Consider the following 21,099-nt stretch of genomic DNA (forward strand, 5'->3'; position numbering starts at 1 on the left):
GTGAGCGCTGATTGGAGGCAGTGGATGGATAATGAGACCTTTGTGATTCTTAGGTTTTTCAGATCCTAAAATCAGGAGTGTGATGATGTCATCCCAGGAATGCAGTTAAGGTTTGGTCCTGCTGTAGAAGGACTTGTAGAGAGTCACACACCGGCTGTCATAAAGGAGTGGGCTGGGAATGGGCAGGGTGTCCAGCATGGTGGGAGCTGCCCTGCTCAGAAGACTGCCTTTTGTCTGATTCCAGGGTCCCTCGAGGCTAGGCTGTGGATGCTGAGCAGCCCTGCACAGAGCAACAGGTCAGTGCCTCCTCCAAGACAATCCTGGGGGTGGTGTGGGCTGCTCTGGGTGTGTGCAACTCTGAGAGAGCAGAGACGCTCAGCTTGACTGTTATACGGAGAACATGTGCAATGTTCCAGCAATGGAACTGTGACCCCATAGTGGTATAGAATCCCAGAGGACAAGCTTATCTTTGGGCTTGTCCACAAACACAAGGATTTGAGACTAAATCAAGGTGTAGCAGGTGTGCAATCTTGGTAAATTCTCTAACCTCTTTGGATTTCATTTTCCCCTCTGGGAAAATGATACTCAACTCCTTAGGGCCCTGTGTGAATTAAATGGGATAATGTATGAGATGCTTCACCCATTATTCAGCTAGCTGGGAAGAAGTGGGATGTGTGGTTGTTGGAGTTATTGTTTGCACAGCTGCTTCCTGTCACCTCTAGCTCTATAGGAATATAGAGTGAGGGCCCACGGGCATCAGATGGACGGTGAGTAAAGCTTTGAGAAGGCCCCAGGATTATAGAGCTAAAGGGACCATGCTGGAGAGGAGGTGTCAGCTCCTAGAGAAGATCATATGTCAGGTGGCGATGGGGACTAAGGTGTTGTCTGTGTACGCCAGTGACAGAGAACTCAGGAGCAGCACAGTGCCAGGTCTGTGTCTTTGCTGTCGCATACATATTTTAATGTTCTGCTGGTCCTATAAAGTAGTTTACACTAGGGGAAGGGATCTTGCCTTTTCAAGGAACAAAACCAGTGCCTTGCTTCACACCATCTTTAGTTTGTTCTGGTTCTTGACTATTAGCAGTCGGGAGAGCACTCCTGAACCCAGGAAGCCCTCAGTGCCAGTGAAGTCACTCTGAGGTCAGGCCAAAAAGCTTGTTGAGGGCAGGGATGCTGAGCCAAGTTCACATGGGACCAGTGGGAGCACGAGGAGCCCCTTTCTGACGGGGAGCAGGAAAGTGAGCAGGGGGCAGATGTTTGCAGGAGGAGGTGTCCATCGTGCTCTGCACATCGGGTTCTGTTCCCTCCTCACAGACCTGCCACCGTTCCAGCACCTCCTCCTCCGCTCTGCACATCAGCCAGTACCCTGCTGGGCCAGCAGTCATGCCGGACACACCAGTGGAGGACTCCCTCTTTCAGATCATCCACTGCTTCCACCACTATGCCGCCCGGGAAGGAGACAAGGAGACCCTGTCCCTGGAGGAGTTGAAAGCCCTGCTCCTCGATAGTGTGCCTCGCTTTATGGACACCTTGGTAGGCAGGGGCTGGGGCTGCAGCGGGAGGTGAAGGAGGACCAAAGGGCCCAGGCAGTGCTGTCTGTGGGCTTGGGAGTGAGTGGTGAGGTGGGTAGGTGGAAGGAGCTGACTCCTTTGAGAATCTGCTGGAAGGAGGATGGAAGAGGGAGGGTGTGCAGAGGGCAAGGTTTGCCTTATTTCCTGTCCTTCCTCCTCTGAGCTCACCTGCTTGGTTTCACTCCAGTCCCCTGGAGTTTCATTCCATGAAGAGCTAATCTCTGAGACTACAGCCTGAAACCACACCTGCTGATTATTCTGCTTCCTGTGTCCTTTGAACATGGCCTCAAAACTCTTCTCTGTTCCCAACCCTCTTCAGTCAGTGACACTGCCCCAAACTCACACTCTCCCTGTGAGCCCTTTCAGCCTAAGCCTCCTTAGCCAGCACCTCTGCCACGAGCCTAGAGTGGGTAATTCAGGCTGTGGAGGCTGCCCTAGTCTGCTGGCCATGGGAAATAGAATCTCTTCTACTTCCCATGCCTAGGGCTTCTTAGAGCTGGATGCGGCCAGCCCCAGATCCCGGCCTACTCATCTAGTCTGTCATTAGTCCTAATCTCCAGTCACTGTGCCTCTTAGAGACTGAGGCACTAAAAGAAAGAATAGATCTGTCTTCTGAACTCTGGAGGATCCCATGCTCTCTGGCCTGCCATCTTGAGAGGAAGTGAGACTCAACTCATTCCCATAAAATATCTTCTTCAACTACTTCCAGGCTTTGAGAAAGAATATAAAAAACAACCTTATTTTTTTTTTTCTGGAATGTTTCTTCAAGGGTTCTCAAGTCAGTCAGGGTGGAAGTTCCTTGCTAATTGTTTAAAAATATTTTAAAAACAAGAGGGAACTTGTCCCCCTTCTGCGGAGAACTCCCTGGGGCTCTGTTTGTACCCGTGCAAACTCCAGGTCCAGTGCCGCAAGCTGTCCACCAACACGTGTGCCTCTTCAGTCTGATTTTGTATGATGTGGTGACCTTGTCACTGATACTCTGTGTGTGCTCCTTGTGGGATGCCCATGCTGCTGGGAGCCCCTCCATCGCCAACAGGAGGAGTCTGGGTGCTCACTGGGTACTGATCCTCTCTCTCTGTATTCCCTAGGGCCGCAGGCAGCCATACTACATCACAGAGCTCTTCCGGGCAGCTGACAAAAACAAGGACAACCAGATCTGCTTTGATGAGTTCCTGTACATCTTGGGCAAGCTGGTGAAGGACTATCATCTGCAGTTCCACCAGCAGCTGTGCATACACTACTGCACCCAGCACAACCTCTATTAGATGAGGGACAGGCGGCCTCTCGCCACAGGAGCCTGTCCTGGGAGGCCCGACCTGACCGTCAGCCTCTTACAGAACTCAGCAGTGTGTTTCATTTTAGGTGTGCACACACATGTACAAACGATATCACAAGTATTCCTGGGAAGTACGAAAGGCATAGTTCTGTGTATCACTCAGTTAAAGAACTGTGGAGAATATCATTTTGGGCAGGAGACCAGCTCCTCCCTTCAGTGAGGGAATAATGCTGGCCTTGGGTCCAAGGTAATGCAGTGACACAACCTTGCTAACAGAAATCTTGTCTGAGGTGTGAGACGGCCTGCTGTCTGGTCTCAGTGTGTAAGGAAGGGTCTCTTCTGGGTCAGGGCAGACCCAGAGAAGGATCTCTCTGCCCATGAAGGATAGGAGGAGGGGAGCCACATGGGTAAAGACACACAGAAGGAGTCCTTTTGTGAGTTTGTATGCACAGGGGATTGGGAGGACAGGAGATGCCCACGTTCAGAAAGGGGAGGAGGAGGAGGAGAAGAAGAAGAGGATGAGGGGGTAGATGAGGGTGAGGAGGAGGAGGGGAGGAAGTGGAATTGGAAGAGAAGGAGGAGGAGGAAGAAGAAAAGATAGTCAGGGTAGAGGAAGGGGAGGAGGGGGAGGAGGGGGGAAGAGGGGAAAGATGGAGAAGACCCAGGTGGTAATTCTGGGAACAGCAAAGAGCTATCTGGAAATAAATGTCCAAGAGGAACGTGTGGACACTGAGATTAGGATTTTACCCTTGAAAATGGTGTAATGGAATTTGGGTACCCTGAAGAATGGATCAGGTGGGGAGAACTGAGAGACTCAATAAGGGGTTCTTGCCCATTCCGGACAGGTGCTGTGTGGACAGGTCAGTAGCTGCACATAGGGACAGAAGGAAGGGAGGAGACAGGAGAGAAATGTAAATGTCAAAGTCTCAGTCCTCAAGATAGATTAGGAGGGGTCCAGAGTGAGACCATGCTGGTGACCCTGATGGGACCCTGAGGATGGGAAGTGTGATGCTGGTTGTTGACCTGGGCATGATCCGTGTCACCGTGGGAGCCATTGTTCTAGGAAGCACTGTCCACTGGTTTTGGTGTGTGCTGAGTCAGAAAGGCAAGGCAAGTACCTGCAGAGCCCGCAACCCAGCCCGACAAAGCAACAGACACCTGCTACGGCAAGAGTGATGCCAGAAGCTGGGAGGGACGAGGGGCTGGGCGGGATTGTTACTAATCTAACTTGTTGGTGAGTGGTGTTTCTCCTGACTCTGAGCTATTTATGACTCAACGGGCCAAGTCCTGTGGTCCTTGCCCTCCTGTTGCTGCCTTACTGTGTCATTCTCCCTCCTGGAAGTCCGGAGATCAGGGAAGAATCCCGAAGGAAGGGTTTCTTTGCCCCCAGGCACTGTGAGTGCCCATCTTGGTGGTCTGTCTTTTCTGAAGACTCTGGGTCCAGCAGGGACTCATCATCACACTGCTTTCCCCTGAGCAGATGTATGCATCATTTTCCCATCACAGCCTAGTCTCAGAGAGGTCATACCTCTCTCTCTCTGCAACTGGCCTAGCGCCCCCACATGATTGGTGCAGCAGGGTTTTGAGAAAGGAAATCAGGAGGGGACCCATGGAACCGAGATCAGGTGACTTAGGCCTATGCTTCTCCTAGACACCTCTTGATTACTTCTTGTTCACACCAAAAAGCCAACGTCCTGGCTTACTCAGCTGCTTTACCTCAGGATCCAGGCAGGTCTCTTACACTGAGAGATGATGGATCAAACTGTCCTTTTAAGGTCACAGAAGCTTTGGCAGCCTGAGCCCTCTGCAACTACCCCAACCCTTCCTGACAATTTCTCCACCAGTCCTGTTTCCTCCGCCTCCATTTCCTCAGACCCAGGCTATTGAGACACAAACCTGGGGACTTAGCCTTTTCCTGTAAACACACTATGCCACTCTTGCTCTAGATTGCTCCATGTTGTCAGGTAATTACAAATTCTTCCTTTCCCCCCGACATGCTTACTTCTTGTTACTGAACTCGGAGGTCACAACCTGTGCACCTGGTCAGGCCTGGCCACATATCTTCAACAAGCCCATTAAAAGAGCAAAGTGACAAGCAGAAAGCAGAAAAAGAAGATTCATTCGTGTGGCCATGTTGGGAAGATGAACAGGGACCCAGCGAGCTCTCCAAGTTCCTGAAGATTGGAATTTAAGCAGAGGGCCAAGGATACGCACATCTCAGCAGTCTTAGTCAAGGTGTGGTCCCGCCCATCACTGATCTGGCTTCAGTCCATCTTGTAAGGCAGTCTGACAAGCGGTTAGAACTGTGTGAACTCTTTTCTAGGGACAGGCCCCCTCTGGCTGATGCCTTTCCCATCTCCCACCTGAGAGCCTTCGGGGGAATTTCCCATTTCTCTAGGGTCATTGTGTCAATATTCTGATAGATTGGAGAGCTGCAAATCTCTTCTTTAGAGTGTCTTCATTTCTGCCAAGCCAGTTATGTGCTCAGCACACACACTCCGGCTGGCTCCCGCTGTCAGACAACCCCCTTAGAGGGCTATTCCCTGGTAGTGAGAGTTCATGGCCCACCTACCACTCGTCCTACTGAGGATGCTGGCAGGAAGCCTTCGTTCACAGACACCTTTAAGTTCAAGGAGCCCGAGGAAAGATGTTGAGGGGCACGTGTGCATACATTTTTCTGTCTTTCATACAGAGATAATTTTACCTGTAAAGCTCACTCTACTAGCTTTTTGAGAGTATCAAATAAACCAACAGATGTAAATACAGGTTGAAAGAGATGTGTTGTTTTGGGGTAAGGTGGTATATGCCAAATCATATAAAACAGTGCCTGGTAGAGAATAGGTATGAACTATGGGCTGGTTATTGGCTGGTTATTGGTTGTGATATGGAACTGAGGAAAATGTTCTGTTTTCCTAGCTGGAGGTCAACTTCCGTCTTGTCATAGTGGATGTATACCATTCTCTCTTACAGAAAAGACTTAAGGTGGCTGAATGTGGTAGTTGTTGGATTGGACAGTGGATAAGGGCTTGGGTAATATAGAGAGAGGAGGATTGACTGTACTGTTGAGGAGGTGGATGGAGACAACAGATGGTACCCTAGCTGGTGGTTAAAATACTGAAGTTGTCAGGACAGAGGTACTCCAGTTATGGAGGAAATAGATGCTGTCACATCACATCCTAAGCCACCTCCATCACAGTGTCTCCTGGAGAGGCTGGAGAGACGGCTCAGCATCCAGAGGTTCTGAATTCAATTCTCAGCAACCACATGGGGGCCCACAACCATGTATGTATTCTGGGATCTGATGGCCTCTGCTGGCATGCAGGTGCACACGCAGATAGAACAGAACAAAACAAAACCCAACAGCATCTCACGGAAGGTCTCACTTTCCTCCATATAGTGAGGTTTATAATAGCCCGTACTCGATAGGCTTGGGAATGAGTGGGTTGATGTCCGTAAAGCACTGGGGAACCCTCACAATCGTGCACACCCAGCGATTGTCAGCTATTCGCCCCCACTCTTCGCTGCTGCCAGCGTGCCCGGCAGACCTGGGCTATGTGTGGTCAACCAACAGTGCCTCAAGTGGCAAAGCAGAAGGCCTTTCCTTGGAAGAATGAGCTGCGTAACCCAGGCTCCTGTAGCTATGATCCTAGTAAGACGTGACCAGGAGCCCCAGAGAGGAACGTGTGTCCAGATCACCAGACTGCAGGCACATGGCCCCCCTTTCTGTATTGCTTCCTGAAGCACCTGAGGAGCCTAAGGTGACGCTGGACCAGATGCAGGACCTTGGTTCACTGACACGGATATCTGACTGTAGAGGGCTCAGCGTCCAGTTACAGGATCCTCCACAGATCTCGACACGCTCTTTCCTCAGCTCTCTCACGTTTCTAGGAGCACTTTGTACATTTTATTGTGTATGTGTAAAGGCTCTCTCTCTGTTAGGGTTTTTGAGACAGCATCTCATTATACACCCCAGGCTTGCCTTGAATTCATGGCAATCCTCCTGTTTCAGTCTTCCTCAATATCAGAACTAGGTACATTTCCCACCACGCTAAGTTTTTTTTTTTTTTTTTTTTTTTTTTTTGTGTGTGTGTGTGTGTGTGTAATCTTTTTATGGAAGCATGATTCACATGCTAATAATGTACAATAACAATAGCAGTTTGTACCCTAAGGCCTACGAGCTCCCCAGCCAAGGGCTTTTGACCATGGTCACAGTACTAGGCATGAGATTTCTTCTGTGGAACCGGCTTCAAAATCCAGTCAGAAATGGTTGGTTACCCCATAACAGTCGTGCCTGGAGAAACTTAGTTTTGCAGTGAGCAGCAGCCAATGCAGACATGCACAACTGGTCAAAATGCTGAGAGTAAGAGACTGAATGCTACTTATTATCATCCCCTACCCCCAGGCTCAGACAACACTGAAGAAGAGAAGGCAGAAAGAAAGTGAGAGTACATGTAAGCTAGTTTTACAAGGCAACTTGTCATAAGTTAGAGTAATTCTGGAAGAGGAAGCCTCAGTTGGGAGAATACTGAGTGGCCTATGGGAAAACTTGGGGGTCATTTTCTTGATTGGTGATTAATGTGAGAGGGCCCAGCTCACTAGGTACCACCCCTGAGTAGGTGGTTCTGAGTGGCATAAGAAAGTGGGCTGAACAAGCCAGTAAGCAGCACTCCTCCATGGCATCTGCTTCAGTTCCATGGCATCTGCTTCAGTCTCTAGGTTCTTGCCTTGAGTTCTTGCCCTGACTTCCCTGAATGACAGAACACAATTTATAAGAGGAAACAAACCCTTTCCTTTCCAAGTTGCCTTTGCTCATGGTGTTTTATCACAACAATAGAAGCACTAGCAAAACATGGAGCAGTGCTGTGAAATGCGTCCTCTTTAGCATAGATCCTTGAGCCTGAGGTGAGGGCTTTGTTGAAGACATCCCACTTAGGGCTGAGTATGAAGCAAACTTTATAAGTGCAGGCATTCGAAAATTGTAAAACCTGATTGTGCTCAATTATACACGTCAGCAATCTTTCCATCTTTTCTTCTCCAGATGTACACTCCAGGAATGTTACCTACATTCAGACAGTTGGCTGGCTCATCTCCAGAATTCTTTCTCCTCTTGCAGCGCTGACAGTAATCCCATTAAACCACTGTTCTCTCCTCCTCTTCCAAGCCCCTCTAATGCCCATTTTACTTTGGCACTAAAAATCTGGCTACTAGAAACACTTCATACAAATGGGCCCATACATGATTTCTCCTTTCAGAGCATTCAGGTTTTAGTATATGTCAGAACTTCCCTCTTTTGCAAAGGAGGGAAGGTTGGAGGCTGCCTGGTCTTCCACTGTGTGTGAGGTGCCATTGATGCACTCATCCATTGATGCACACTGCTTGCTGGTTCTCCTCTTTGGTTCTCCAGGATGATTCTGTCATGAGTCTGAGTGAAGGAGCATCTTTATGAGACCCTGCTCTCCAGTCTTTCATCTATACATTCACAAGGGGAACTGCTGGATCATATGGTGATTCTTTGGTGACCAAGGAACAACTACACACCACAACATTTTCACGGCAGTATCGCATTTTACACTGCTGTCACTGGTCACAAGCCTTCTCTATCCCATTTCAGCTAAAAGACCAAGCAAGAGGGGGCTCGCTTCCAGTTTCTCTTCTTCACAGCTGTGGTTTTCTTGTTTGTTCGTGTGCAGTAGTCATCCTAACAGACATGAGACGGCATCCCATAGTTTGACTTGCACTTCTCTAGTGGTTTATGATGCTAAGCGTATTCGTGTGCTTATTGGTGTTTGTGTAAAGATATGGAGAGATGTCTACTTAAATCCCCCTGTCACTTCTTTTTTGGGCTGCTTTTATTGTTGCTGTTGAATGGTTGGGGTTCTAATATTTTAAATATGAATCCCTTATGAGATACAGATACTTGTAAATAATTTCTCCCTCTTCATGGGTTGAAGATGTTATGTTTTAAATCTCTTTATATAACTCTTTTTAATAAACCAAGGCAAGAGAGGGTGATTAATTGGCTCAAGTTGTGTCACACAACTATAAAGTAAGGAAGTGGGCTATTAGAGTTCAGTGGGCAGTGGAAACTGGAAGGAGAGAGTTTAATCCATCCACGTCTCCAAAAAACTGTTACTTGACTTATTACTGGAACACCACCACCACCACCACAACAACAACAAACCAGACACAAGCAACTTAAAGAAGGGTTTATTTGGCTTCCAATTTCAGAGCATACAGTCCATCAGAGCTGAGAATTCCTAGCAGAAGGAGCAGGAGGCAGCTGTCACAGTGTGTCCCTAGTCAGGAAGCAGAGAGCAAGGGCACTTCCTGTGTGTTTCCAACCGGACCTCAGTCTATGGAAAGTACTGTTCATGTAAGGTAAGGCTCTCCCTACTTTAATGGAGCTGATATAGACAATACCTCACAGGCATGCCCAGAGATTTGTTTTTATGGTGAGTTTGAATCCATTGAACTGATAGGCAAGATCAGCAGCCACATCTCTGATGGCCTGGGCGCTGCTGAGGCACAGGATTGGTTTCTGAGGACTTAGAGGAAGGAAAGAGGACTCCAGTTTTCCCCACCATTCCCTGTTCTTGTCAGAACAAGCTAGGGACTCTGCAACCCTGACTCACTAGCACTGGGAGACTGGTTGGCTTGCTCCCTTCCGGGATGCTGCTTCCTCCTCTGTTCCCAGGCTGGTTCCCTGCCCAGTCTTCCTGTAGGCATGTTATGAAGCCCTATGGGATAATATGGATGAAACCCACTGTCATATGAGAAACCCTTCACAAGTCTCCAGTGCTGGCAGCCAATTAATTTGAGTGACATTTTACTGGGGCTTGGAGATTGCTCCTAAAAATTCCTGGGAATGGGCCCATCTTCTTCCCTTGGGCATGAGACATACTTGGATTCTCTAAAATAATTTCTCTCTCACCACTCTAGAGTTGACTCCTCTCTTCCAGGCACAGTGACCACTGAGAGGGTGGAATGTCTTTACTGTGATCATGCAGGGACCCAGTGGCTGTGGTAGGGTGTACAGAGAGAAGACACCATGGCCAGGACATCCCTAGTTTCCAGAGCAGAATAATCACGAAGGGTCTTGGCAGGTTAGGAACTGATCCTTGGGAAAATAACTTTTCCCAAAGACTCCTCTGACACATCCACAACAACCCCACAACAGTACTCCAAACTGTACTAAAATCCAGTAGCTAGGACTGGTGTTAACAGTTCTGAGGTCATTGGTACTTTGAGAACCTGGTGGAAACTGTCTCTTCTATGCTCCAACACGCACACAACCCCCACCTTCAATTCAGTTCAGAGGCAGATGGGGCACAAAGGCAATAGATCATCAATGGCCACAGAGGAGAGGGCTCAGAATTGGGAGTCTGTCTGGATGCAAGGACGAGGTGCCAGTGTCCCAGAAAAGACCTTTCTGCTATGCCCCATTTACATTTTTCCTGCTGGGCACTCCTGTCCGGTACATGTCTTCCCTGTTCCAACACTCCTACTTCCTCAGACTCAGAAATACCTACTGTGTTCAGTGATTGCCACATGGGCCTGGTTGGGAAACAGAGGCTGTGTCAACTCTGGAAGGGAAGAGGGCTGTCCTCATAGCCAGAGGCTGTGGGCAGCCAGCCAAGCTTTCCTCTATAAAAGCAGCTGACGCTTAACTGCACATCACCTTTGTCAGCTCCGTCTTAGTGATAGCTGTAAGTATCACTAAGTAGAGCTGTGTGAGTCTATCTCACCCTGGAGGCTTCCCTTAGGGAGGGTTGGTGGATGGAGCAGCCTTTTCTGAGAGGGCAAGAAAGCTTGGGCAAGTTTGCAGCACAGATAAAATGCTTGAGGATGAAGGAAGTAGAATGAGGATAAGGAAGGAGTGGAGGCTTCTAGCAGTATCTAGTAGAAGAGGGCAGGAAGTTTTAGTGTGGAGAGTTTGCTACACTCTTGTGTGTATGTGTGTATATATGTGTGTATGTGTGTGCGCTTGTGTGTGCGTGTCTGAATACTGAAGTACCTCTAATGTTCCATCCTACCCTTACCATCAGACACAGAGTCATCTTCTGGGTTTAGCTATCTGAGGCCAACCAAAGCTACTTCTTTGGTCATAAGCCTTCTGAATGTCCCTTCAGTCATCTCTCTGCCATGAGTAACTGTAGCACCCATCCCTTTGTGGCTGTTCCTTTCAGGTGAGCAAATCTCAAGCTACAATGCTGTCTGAGCTAGAGAAGGCCGTGGTCAACATAATTGAAGTCTATCATAACTATTCCAAACTGCAAGGGAATCATCATGCCCTCTACAAGGAGGACCTGAAGAAACTGCTCAATACTGAGTGTCCTCAGTACGTGAAGGTGAGGAGGTGTTGTGTTCTCGGGTTCTCTAGCAGTGCTGGGATTGCTGGTCCCCCAAGCTGCTTTCTACAGATAGACATTGCTGACTTTTCTCTGATATATTTACAGTCTGACCCCCCCACTCTTTTTGACAGAATAAGAATGCCAAAACCTTGTTCGAAACATTGGATATCAATGAGGACAAAGCAGTTAACTTCGAAGAGTACCTTGCCCTGATGATAAAGATGGGCGTGGAAGCTCATAGAGACAGCCACAAGGAATAGCAGAGCTCCTGGCCTGATGCTGAGCCCCTGGACATGTCTACAGAATAATAAAGTTGTCATACCTCAGGTCTCTCTGAGTCTCTTGCCTTTCTTGGGGATGGAGGAAGGGATGGAAAACTGGAAAGAAGAAACCTGTCTAGTTTTGGCCCTTCCTGCTCTCCACCTTCCAGTTCTTTCCCAGTGACTGGTCCTCTCCTCATCATTCCCCAAATTGTTCTGAGTCTTTTTTGTCCTCTGAACTTTGAGTCAATGGCTCTAGGATTTAAGGATTTTTAAAAGTTTATAACTTAGACCTGACAGCTTTCCTAGTCTGTCCCAAATGGGAGATTTGAAAGCAGAGGGATGCTAGGCTGACGCTGCGAGACAGCTCAGTTTCTAGTTAAATGTCTTAGAGGTGGGGTAGGTATGAGGGGTGTGCATATGAGGGAGGAGGGGGGAGGAGAGGAGGGAGCGAGGGAGAGGAAGAGAGGGATGGGACTGATCTTTCATCCCGTGGCAGGTGGGTAACTTTTAGTCCTACCTTAAGCACTGGAGGAGTCCTATCTGTCCCACATCGTAGAGATTTCTTTATTTTTACTCCAAACTTCCAGATTCAGTTAAATGATACAGGAATGAGTAGAGAGAACAATATATTCAATGAAGCTGTACAACTTGTACAGGTGAACTGTATAACTTCCTCATCATTACATCAGTGGATTTTCCCAGGGCCTTGGAAAATGAGAACGTCAGGGACCTTTCACCAGAGCATAGCCATTGAACTGGATTTCTTTTTTTAATTTGTTAATATTTTTAAATAAAAAATTTAAATTTCATATGTGTTCTGTATTTACATCATTCCTCTCTTCTCCCCCTTTCAACTTCTCCCATGTTATTCTCTCCCTCTTTCCCAAATTCATGACCTCTTTTTCTTTAATTATTATTGTTACATATACATATATGAATAAATATATAAATGCAACCTGCTGAGTTCATTTAGTGTTTTATATATATATATAATATATATATATAATATATATATATATTGTTGCTTAGTATATATTTTTAGGGCTGACCACTTGGTATTGGATAATCAGTTAAGGGCTCATCTTTTGATGATTGATTCTCCCTCTCAGCAGCTATTAATTGCCTGTAGGTCTTCATCTAGGGGTGGGACCCTATTCTCTCATTCATGTCGACATGACAATAGGTGTCAGAATTCTTTAGGTCTTGCTTAGACAGTCATGGGGAAGCTTCCCTGTTATATATAGAAGACACAATCTCACAGCAGATGTTCTAGTCCTCTGGTCCTTAACAGCATTTCTGAACCCTTTTCTGTGATGTTCCCTGAGCCTGATGTGTAGGGCTGTGTTACAGATGTATCAGTTGGTGCTAGGAACCCCACTGTCAATTATCTCTGTATGCATTTGACTAGTCGTGGCTTCTGTAATGTTCTCCGTCTGCTGCAAAAACGAGCTTCTTTAATGAGGAGTGAGAGCCACACTTATCTGTGGGTAGAAAGATAAGAATTTAGAATATATTTAGAAATAGTTTTGTCTAGGAAAATGGCAGTTGTAGGCTCTCCTCTAGGATCTCTAATCTTACCCACAGATAGATGGCTAGGGTGCAGGACGGATCCCTTCCTATTGAGTGGGCCAATGAATGGGTGTTGCTTACTGACAAGATAATAAGTAATATTGTTCCTTTGCAGATATCTTGCAGATATCTGGTCATTGTTGTGGTTGATAAGCCTCCCATATGGTTAGGACTATTGGTTGCTTTCCTCCATTTTCAGCTATCATAGTGCCTTCTTGTACTACGAAAGAAAGTCCTTTGGAGAGGAGGCTTCTGGGTCAGATTCAGATTTATTCCTCCAAATCTTCTCTGAAGTGTGTGATGTTTTCAGCAATAGGAATTAACCTTCAAATTCTGGGAGACAGCCAAGAGCAACAGCAATAGTCTATGTTGTTTTGGAAATTTATTGGATTCCCATGATTCAATAACTCTAAAGGAGGAATCTTTTTTCTTGATTTATTATTTATCACAATTTATTAACTTTGTATCCTGGCTGTAGCCCTCTCCCTTATCTCCTCTCAGTCCCATCTTCTCTCCCTCTTCTCCTCCTATGCCCCTCTCCCAGTCCACTGATATGGGAGGTCCTCCTCCCTTACTATCTGACCCTAGCCTATCAGGTCTCATCAGGGATGGCTGCATCCTCTTCCTCTGTGGCCTGGCAAGGCTGCACCCCTTTCAGGGGGAGGTGATCAAAGGGCTGACCACTAAGTCCATGTCAGAGACAGTCTCTGTTCCCCTTACTAGGGTACCCACATGGAGACTGAGCTGCTTATGGTCTACATCTGAGCAGGGGTTTTAGGTCCTTTCCATGTATGGTCCTCGGTTGGCACATCAGTCTCTGCAGGGACCCCTGGGCCCAGAGTTTCTGACTCTGTTGGTCTTGTGGAGTTCCTGTACCCTCCAGGTCTTTCTATCTCTCCCTTCTTTCATAAGATTTCCTGCACTCTGCCCAAAGTTTGGCTATGAGTGTCAGCATCTGCTTTGATTCCCTGCTGGCTAGACTCTTTTAGAGGCCCTTTGTGGTAGGCTTACTGGAGGAATTTTAATTAGGGTTTCTACTGTTGTGATAAAACACCATGAACAAAAGCAACATGGGAAGGAAAGGATTCATTTTGCTTTATACTTCCATGTAAGAATCCTTCACTGAGAGGAGTCAGAGAAATCAGAGGCCATGAGGAGTGTTGCTTACTGGCTTTTTTTCTCCTGTCTTTCTCAGTCTTCTTTATACCATCCAGGACCTCCATCCAAAACACTGCCTACACTGAACTCTGCCCTTCCACATCAATTATCAGTCAAGAAAGTGGCCCACAAGCCCTCAGACCAATCTGGTAGGGGAATTTTCTCAATTATAGCTCTTTCTTCTCAAATAACTCTAGCTTGTGTTAAGTTGACATAAAACTAGCCAGTACAATCGACTCCTTGTCAATTTGACACACAAACAGATAACTGTTAAATCATAATCATTTATTTCTTGTTCATCCCCAAGATTTCATATTAATATCAATATAACAATATAAAACATAAATAACTTTAAAAGCCCTGCATTTGGTTAGACATGAGTTTAGTTTCTTAAATAATTCAAAGTCCTTTTCAATCTTCAAAGCCTCGCAAAACTCAAAAGTCTCTCTAAAATTCCAAAGTCTTTTAACTATGGGCTCCTATAAAACAACAACAAAAAGTTAAATACTTTTCTACTCTAAAAAGAAGGAGCAGTCACGGTCAAAGCAGAGCAAATCCCAAATCACTGTAAAGAATTCACTGCTTAATGTCTTAAATCCACTCACAATCCCCTGGGCTCCAAGGGGCCCACGCTGCTTCTCGGGCTGTGTCCTCTGTAGCACACACAGCTTGTCTCCTAGGCTCAGGCTGGCTCCACTCCATAACTGCTGCTGTCCTTGCTGGTTTTCCCATAGTGCTGGCATATCCAACGCGTTGCTGTCTCTATTTCAATGAGGCTGTACCTTCACCAATAACCTTTATTCAGTTCTCTTTAGGAACTATGACCCCGCTACGTGGTGCCGAGTCTCAACTCCTCTCCCTGACCTTTTTATTCTGGAGCTTCTATGTCACAGGGACAAGCTTCAGCTGCCCTCCATGACCACTTCATGCCTTCAAAGCAAGTACCACCTGGGAATTCTTACACATTGCCAAGTTTTGCTACTAGCATAAGTTACAGTGGTGGCCTCCTCTGGACCACTGTTTGTGTGTTGACCCTGAGAAAACACTGCCAAGATTTCACCTCAGTGATGCTGTTTTTTTTTTTCCTCAATCACAGCATATTTCTCAGCCCTAGCTGACTAGCATCAACTGTCCCAGTAAAGAAAAGGTTTCACTCCCGTGGTTCTTTTTAATTCAAAATATTGAATGGTCCCAAAAGAATGTTAAGGGACTCTCGCCCTTTTCTCTGAAACTTTACAAGCCAGACCACTATGCTCCACACCACTGCCAGCATTATCTTCTAAGTTTCCATAATGGTCCACTGAGCTCTGAACAGCCACTAGCTCTCTAGTCCCAGGCTCCAAAGCCCTTCTTCAAGCCTCTCCTAAACACGTCCAGGTCTGTCACAGTGATACCCCATGACCTGGAACCAAGTTCTGTTTTATTAAGGTTTCTATTGTGGTGATGAAACATAATGACCAAAAGCAACTTAGGGAAGAAAAAGTTTATTTCATGTTACAGCTTGCAGTTCGTCATCCAAGGAAGTCAGGGCAGGAACTCAAGGCAGGAGCCTGGAGGCAAGGACGCAAGCAGAGATCTTGGAAGATCGTTGCTTGCTGGCTTGCTTCTCATGGCTTGCTCAGTCTGCTTTCTTATGCCATCCAGACCACCCGTCCAGGGGTATCACTCAGTGAGCTGTGCCCTTCCACATCAAATACCAATCAAGAGACTGGCCCACAAAATTGCCCATAGGGCAATTTGGTAGGGATTTTTTAAAAATTGAGGCTTCTCTCCCCTAAATGACTCTAGTTTGTGTCAATTTGACACAAAACCAGCCATCATAGAAGGGGTTTTTGTTATCTTTGACTTTTGTGGAGATCATTATCACCCCAAGTGAAATAACTTCATCAAATACATATATTTCCTGGTTTCTGAGGTTAATTCAGGTTATGTATTCACATCTGAAAATTCAGAGCTAGGTACCGTAAATGAGAGAGAGCATGTGGCATGGTCCTCGGTTGGTGCATCAGTCTCTGCAGGACCCCTGGGCTCAGATTGTTTTTTTAGCTTTGTTGGCCTCCAGTCCCCTCTGTGCCCTTCTCTTCTCCTCCCTCTTCTTCCATAAGACTCCCTGGGCTCTGCCCAAAGTTTGCCTGTGAGTCTCAGCATCTGCTTTGATCCCTGTTTGGTAGAGCCTTTCAGTATGCTCCCATCATGTTTCCTCTCTTCCACTGTTTCTGGTGTCTATCCTGTTTGCCATTTGAAATGAGATTTAAGCATCCTCCCTACTGTTTAGCTTCTTTAGATCTGTAGATTTTAGTATGGCTATGTAATACGGTTAATATTAATAATGCATATAATTGAGTGTTTACCATGCCTGTCTTTCTGTTTCTGGGTTACTTCACTCAGGATGATCATTTGCCTGCAAATTTCATGATTTCCTTGTTTTTAATAGTGGAGTAGTATTCCATTGTGTAAATGTACCACAATTTCTGTATCCATTCCTTCATTGAGGGACATCAAGGTTGTTTCCAGATTCTGGCTATTACGAATAAAGCTGCTATGAACATAGTTGAGAAAATGACCTTGTTGAATGGTGGGGAATATTTTCGGGTATATGCCCAGGAGTGGTATAACTGGATCTTGAGGTAGCAACTATTCCTAATTTTCTGAGAAAGTGCCAGATTGATTTCCAAAGCGGGTGTACAAGGTTACATTCCCACCAGCAATGGAGGAGGGTTCCCCTTTCTCCACATCCTCTCCAGCATGCATCATCCCTTGAGTTTTTTATCTTAGCTATTCTGTTGGGTGTGAAGGGTTTTTTCTCAGGGTCATTTTGATTTGCATTTCCTGAATGACTAAGGATGTTGAGCATTTCTTTAATTGTTTTGCTGTCATTTGATATTCCTCTGTTGAGAATTCTCTGATTAGCTCTGTACCCCATTTTTTAATTGGATTACTTGGTTTGTAGGTGTTTAACTTCTTCATTTCTTTATATATTCTGAATATTAGCTCCCTGTCAGATGTAGGATTGGTGAAGATCTTTTCCCAGTCTGTAGGCTGTCGTTTTGTTTTGTTTATAGTGTCCTTTGCTTTACAGAAGCTTTTCAGTTTCATGAGGTCCCATTTATTAACTGTAGATCTTAGAGCTTGAACTATTGGTGTTCTGTTCAGGAAGTTGTCTCCTGTGCAATGAGGTCAAGGCTCTTCCCTAATTTTTCTTCCAACAGATTTAGTGTGTCTGGTTTTATGTTGAGATTTGTGATCTACTTGGACTTTAATTTTGTTCAGGGATATATATATATATATATATATATATATATATATATATATATATATATGTCTTTTGCATTTTTCTACATGCAGACATCCAGTTAGACCAGCACCATTTGTTGAAGATGCTATCTTTTTTCCCCATTGTATGGTTTTGGCATCTTTGTAAAAACCAGGTGTCCATAGGTGTGTGGGTTTATTTCTGGGTCTTCAATTCGATTCCATTGATCTACTAGTCTGTTTCTATGCCAGTACCATGCAGTTTTTATTGTACAGCTTGAGATCAGGGATGGTGATACCTCCAGAAGATATTTTATGTAGAGGATTGTTTTAGCTATTCTGGATCTTTTGGTTTTCCATATGAAGTTGAGAATTTTTCTTTCAAGGTCTATAAAGAATTGTGTTGGTAATTTGATGGAGATTGCACTGAATCTGTAGATTGTTTTTGGTAAGATTTTTACCATGTTAATCCTACTGGGCCATGAGCATGGGAGATCTTTCCATCTTCTGATGTCTTCTTCAATTTCTTTCTTCAGAGACTTGAAGTCTTTTTTTTTTTTTTCATACAAATCTTTCACTTGCTTGGTTAGACTTACACCAAGATACTTTACATTTTTTTGTGGCTATTGTGAAAAGTGTTGTTTTCCTAATTTCTTTCTCAGCCCATTTGTCTTTTGTATACAGGATGACTACTGGTTTTTTTGAGTTAATTTTGTATCCAGCCACTTTGCTGAAGGTATTTATCACCTGTAGGAGTTCCTTGGTAGAATTTTTGGGTCACTCAGGTATATTGTCTTATCATCTGCAAATAGTGATACTTTGACTTCTTTACTGATCTGAATCCCTTGATCTCCTTTAGTTGTCTTATTGCTCTAGCAAGGACTTCATATACTATGTTGAAGGGCAGCCTTGCCTTGTCCCTGATTTCAGTGGGATTGATTTAAGTTTCTCTCCATTGAGTTTGATGTTGGCTATAGGTTTGCTGTATATCGCCTTTACTACGTTCAGGTATGTGCCTTGTATCCCTTATCTCTCCAAGACTTTAAACATGAATGGGTGTTGGATTTTATCAAATCCTTTTTCAGCATCTAAGGAGATGATCATGTGTTTTTTTTTTTTCTTTCAGTTTGTTTATGTGGTGAACGACATTGATGGATTTCCATGTATTGAACCACCCCTGCATGCCTGGGATTAAGCCTACTTGGCCATGGTGGATGATATATTTGATGTGTTCTCAGATTTGCTTTGCTAGTATTTTGTTGAGTATTTTTGCATCAATGTTCATAATGTCTTTGACTTCATCTTCCTGTATTTCTTTATGGATTTTATTCATTTCCTCCATTATCATCTTTGTAAGCATAGATTCAAGGTCATCTTCTTGAATTTCACTTACGTTAGGGTATCCAGGGCTACTTGTCCCTGGATAACTGGGTTCTGGAGATGCCATATTGCTTTGGTTTTTGTTGTTGTTGTTGATTGTGCTTTTATGCTGGCCTCTACCCATCTGGCTGTCTCAGGTGTTAGCTGTTAGTTTCTGGTGTCTGCTGGAGTCCTGGAGTGGGTGGGTAATCTTGGCAAGAAGATGGTTGTTTTTGAACAGCTTTCCTCAGCATTTTGGGTATGGTTACTGAATGGCTGGAGCTTCTCAGGGAATTGCCATAGCTCTTCTCAGGTGTATTGTCTTGTGGGCTAATTGGGCTCATTGGGAGCCCAGGAGCTCTCATCTCACCAGAAGTCCCAGAGACAGCTGCCCTGCCACTGGTTTTCTTGTTTTGAATTTAATGAGCTGCTGATGCTCATATACTGTGTTTGCTGGGAGCAGCCCTCTTGAACAACCGGGGAGCCCCGAGGTTTGTTTGGTTTAGCTAGGGAGACAGGTTGAGCTTTGGAGCAGTGTCTGGGGGCTGATCCCATGGGTCCCAGGCATCAGTAGATCTGAAGTTGGAGCTCTGTGTCCCAGTACCCAGAGCTAATCAGTGGCAGATGAGCACAGCACTCAGGCATGAGTCTGCGGGAACCCAGGAAGTTTTCTGGGGATTAGCTGGGTTCCCTGAGGTTGGACCTGATGTTTTCCTCACTGTGGGTTTTCTTCTGGACAGGAAGACAAAGTCTTTGGTGTTTTGGAGTCCACAGTTCAGTCTGTTATAGTGAGCAGAGCATACAGGCACAAGCATGTGGTTCCACACTGAGCTCCTGCAGGAACCCAGGAACTTTTCCAGCAGAAGGGAGAGGGGTTGGCTGGGTGATTTGAGGTCGGTCAGACTTGATTGCTTCCTTCACCATGGGATTTTCTCTCAACTGGAAAACCATTCTCTAGTGTTGTGGGGCCCACAGTTCAGTCTGGGACTGTGATCAGATCACGCAGGTGTGTGGCTCTGAGCTGGTAACCAAGCACCTGGTGGGAACTGGGAACTCTTCTGGGGTTTAGCTGGGTGACCTGAGATTGGACCTGATTCCTTCCCACACCATGGGGTTTCTTCTCACCTGGGGGACACAATTGCTGGTGTTTTGGGGCCCACCATTTGGTGTGTTATTTGCTGTGATGTCACTGTGCCCTGCTCATCAGACACAATGTGCTCTCAGTGCTGCCATATTGGATTCTCACCAGTGTTTCAGTCAATAACTAGTCAATTATCAGCAAAATATTTCTGCAAATAGTGCTCAGACAGTCTTCTAAAAGATTGGGACTAAATAGGTATGGGAGTATAGTCACAGATTAGGAAATAGAAACGCATGTCATACAAGTAGAGAAACAGGACTTTCAGGAAACTAAGCCCTGAACAGAGGGGGCTGACAAGCCCATAGCCAGCCTCCCTCCTGCCCAGAGTCAGAGGCAGCGTCACCGTCATGCATTAACCAGCCCTTTGCATCTCATGTGCCACAGATTAAACAGGCCCATTGTTCTGTGAAATTCTCCACTCTACCGATTACCTTCAAATGTGCTCTGGACTTTCCAGGTACTTGCTGCTAGCCCAAATCACTGGGTGAATAGGATCTTTCAATGTCATTTGGTCATACAAAGGGACCTTACCTATTTCTTGTGGTATACTACCTTTCCGTTTTCCACCTCCTCCTTTTCCTAAGGACCTTAAAAGAACACACCTTGCTTTGTTTGGTAGGGTAGGGAGCTGCGATTTTTCTTCTGCCCCCCTCTAGGCTGTTGGCATTAATAAACACCTTTCCTGAAGGAGGCAATTAGACTCATGCCTTTCTCACCAACCTTTTTACTACCTCCTGAAACCTAGCAGGGAAGTGAGAGGGAGTAAAATGCCTTCTTTGGTTATATGGAGGGATACCTTCTTTCATCATGCTCTGAAGGCAGGAACATGGAACACGCTGTGTAATGCAGAGGCAATGAAAATGCAGCTCGAAGAATGTCACCATGCATTATGTTCTTCTAACTCATGATTCAAAAGTGAGCAGCTGGTGTCGAAGTGACCCAGGCAAAAGATCAGAGAGGTTCTATGTTCGACAAGACACATTCTAGCCTCACTCAGTACTGAGAGAGTACAGTGTATGAAAATAAACTCTGGAGTACACAGAAGAGAACAGTCTGTTTCTGCCTCTCAGCTATCTACTTGGTTGTTGTTGTTGGTGGTGGTGGTGGCGGCGGTGTGTGTGTGTGTGTGTGTGTGTGTGTGTGTGTGTGTGTGTGTGTG

At 45.7% G+C, this 21,099-nt stretch overlaps 2 protein-coding genes across 2 annotated transcripts; both read left to right on the forward strand.

Annotated features, from left to right (window-relative positions):
* Positions 1–249: 249 nt before the first annotated feature.
* Positions 250–2,967, forward strand: LOC129683057 (protein S100-A15A). The gene is made up of 3 exons (XM_055615690.1): positions 250–296; positions 1,315–1,533; positions 2,660–2,967. Exons 2-3 carry the CDS (start codon positions 1,384–1,386, stop codon positions 2,834–2,836), a joined length of 327 nt encoding a protein of 108 aa, XP_055471665.1. The 5' UTR covers positions 250–296; positions 1,315–1,383; the 3' UTR covers positions 2,837–2,967.
* Positions 2,968–10,539: 7,572 nt separating this feature from the next.
* LOC129683024 (protein S100-A8-like) lies at positions 10,540–11,524 on the forward strand. Its single transcript, XM_055615652.1, has 3 exons — positions 10,540–10,553; positions 11,034–11,195; positions 11,330–11,524. Exons 2-3 carry the CDS (start codon positions 11,055–11,057, stop codon positions 11,456–11,458), a joined length of 270 nt encoding a protein of 89 aa, XP_055471627.1. The 5' UTR covers positions 10,540–10,553; positions 11,034–11,054; the 3' UTR covers positions 11,459–11,524.
* Positions 11,525–21,099: the final 9,575 nt, after the last annotated feature.

Source organism: Psammomys obesus, unplaced genomic scaffold, assembly GCF_907164565.1.
Source record: "Psammomys obesus unplaced genomic scaffold, mPsaObe1.curated_primary_1811, whole genome shotgun sequence".
NCBI lineage: Eukaryota > Metazoa > Chordata > Mammalia > Rodentia > Muridae > Psammomys > Psammomys obesus.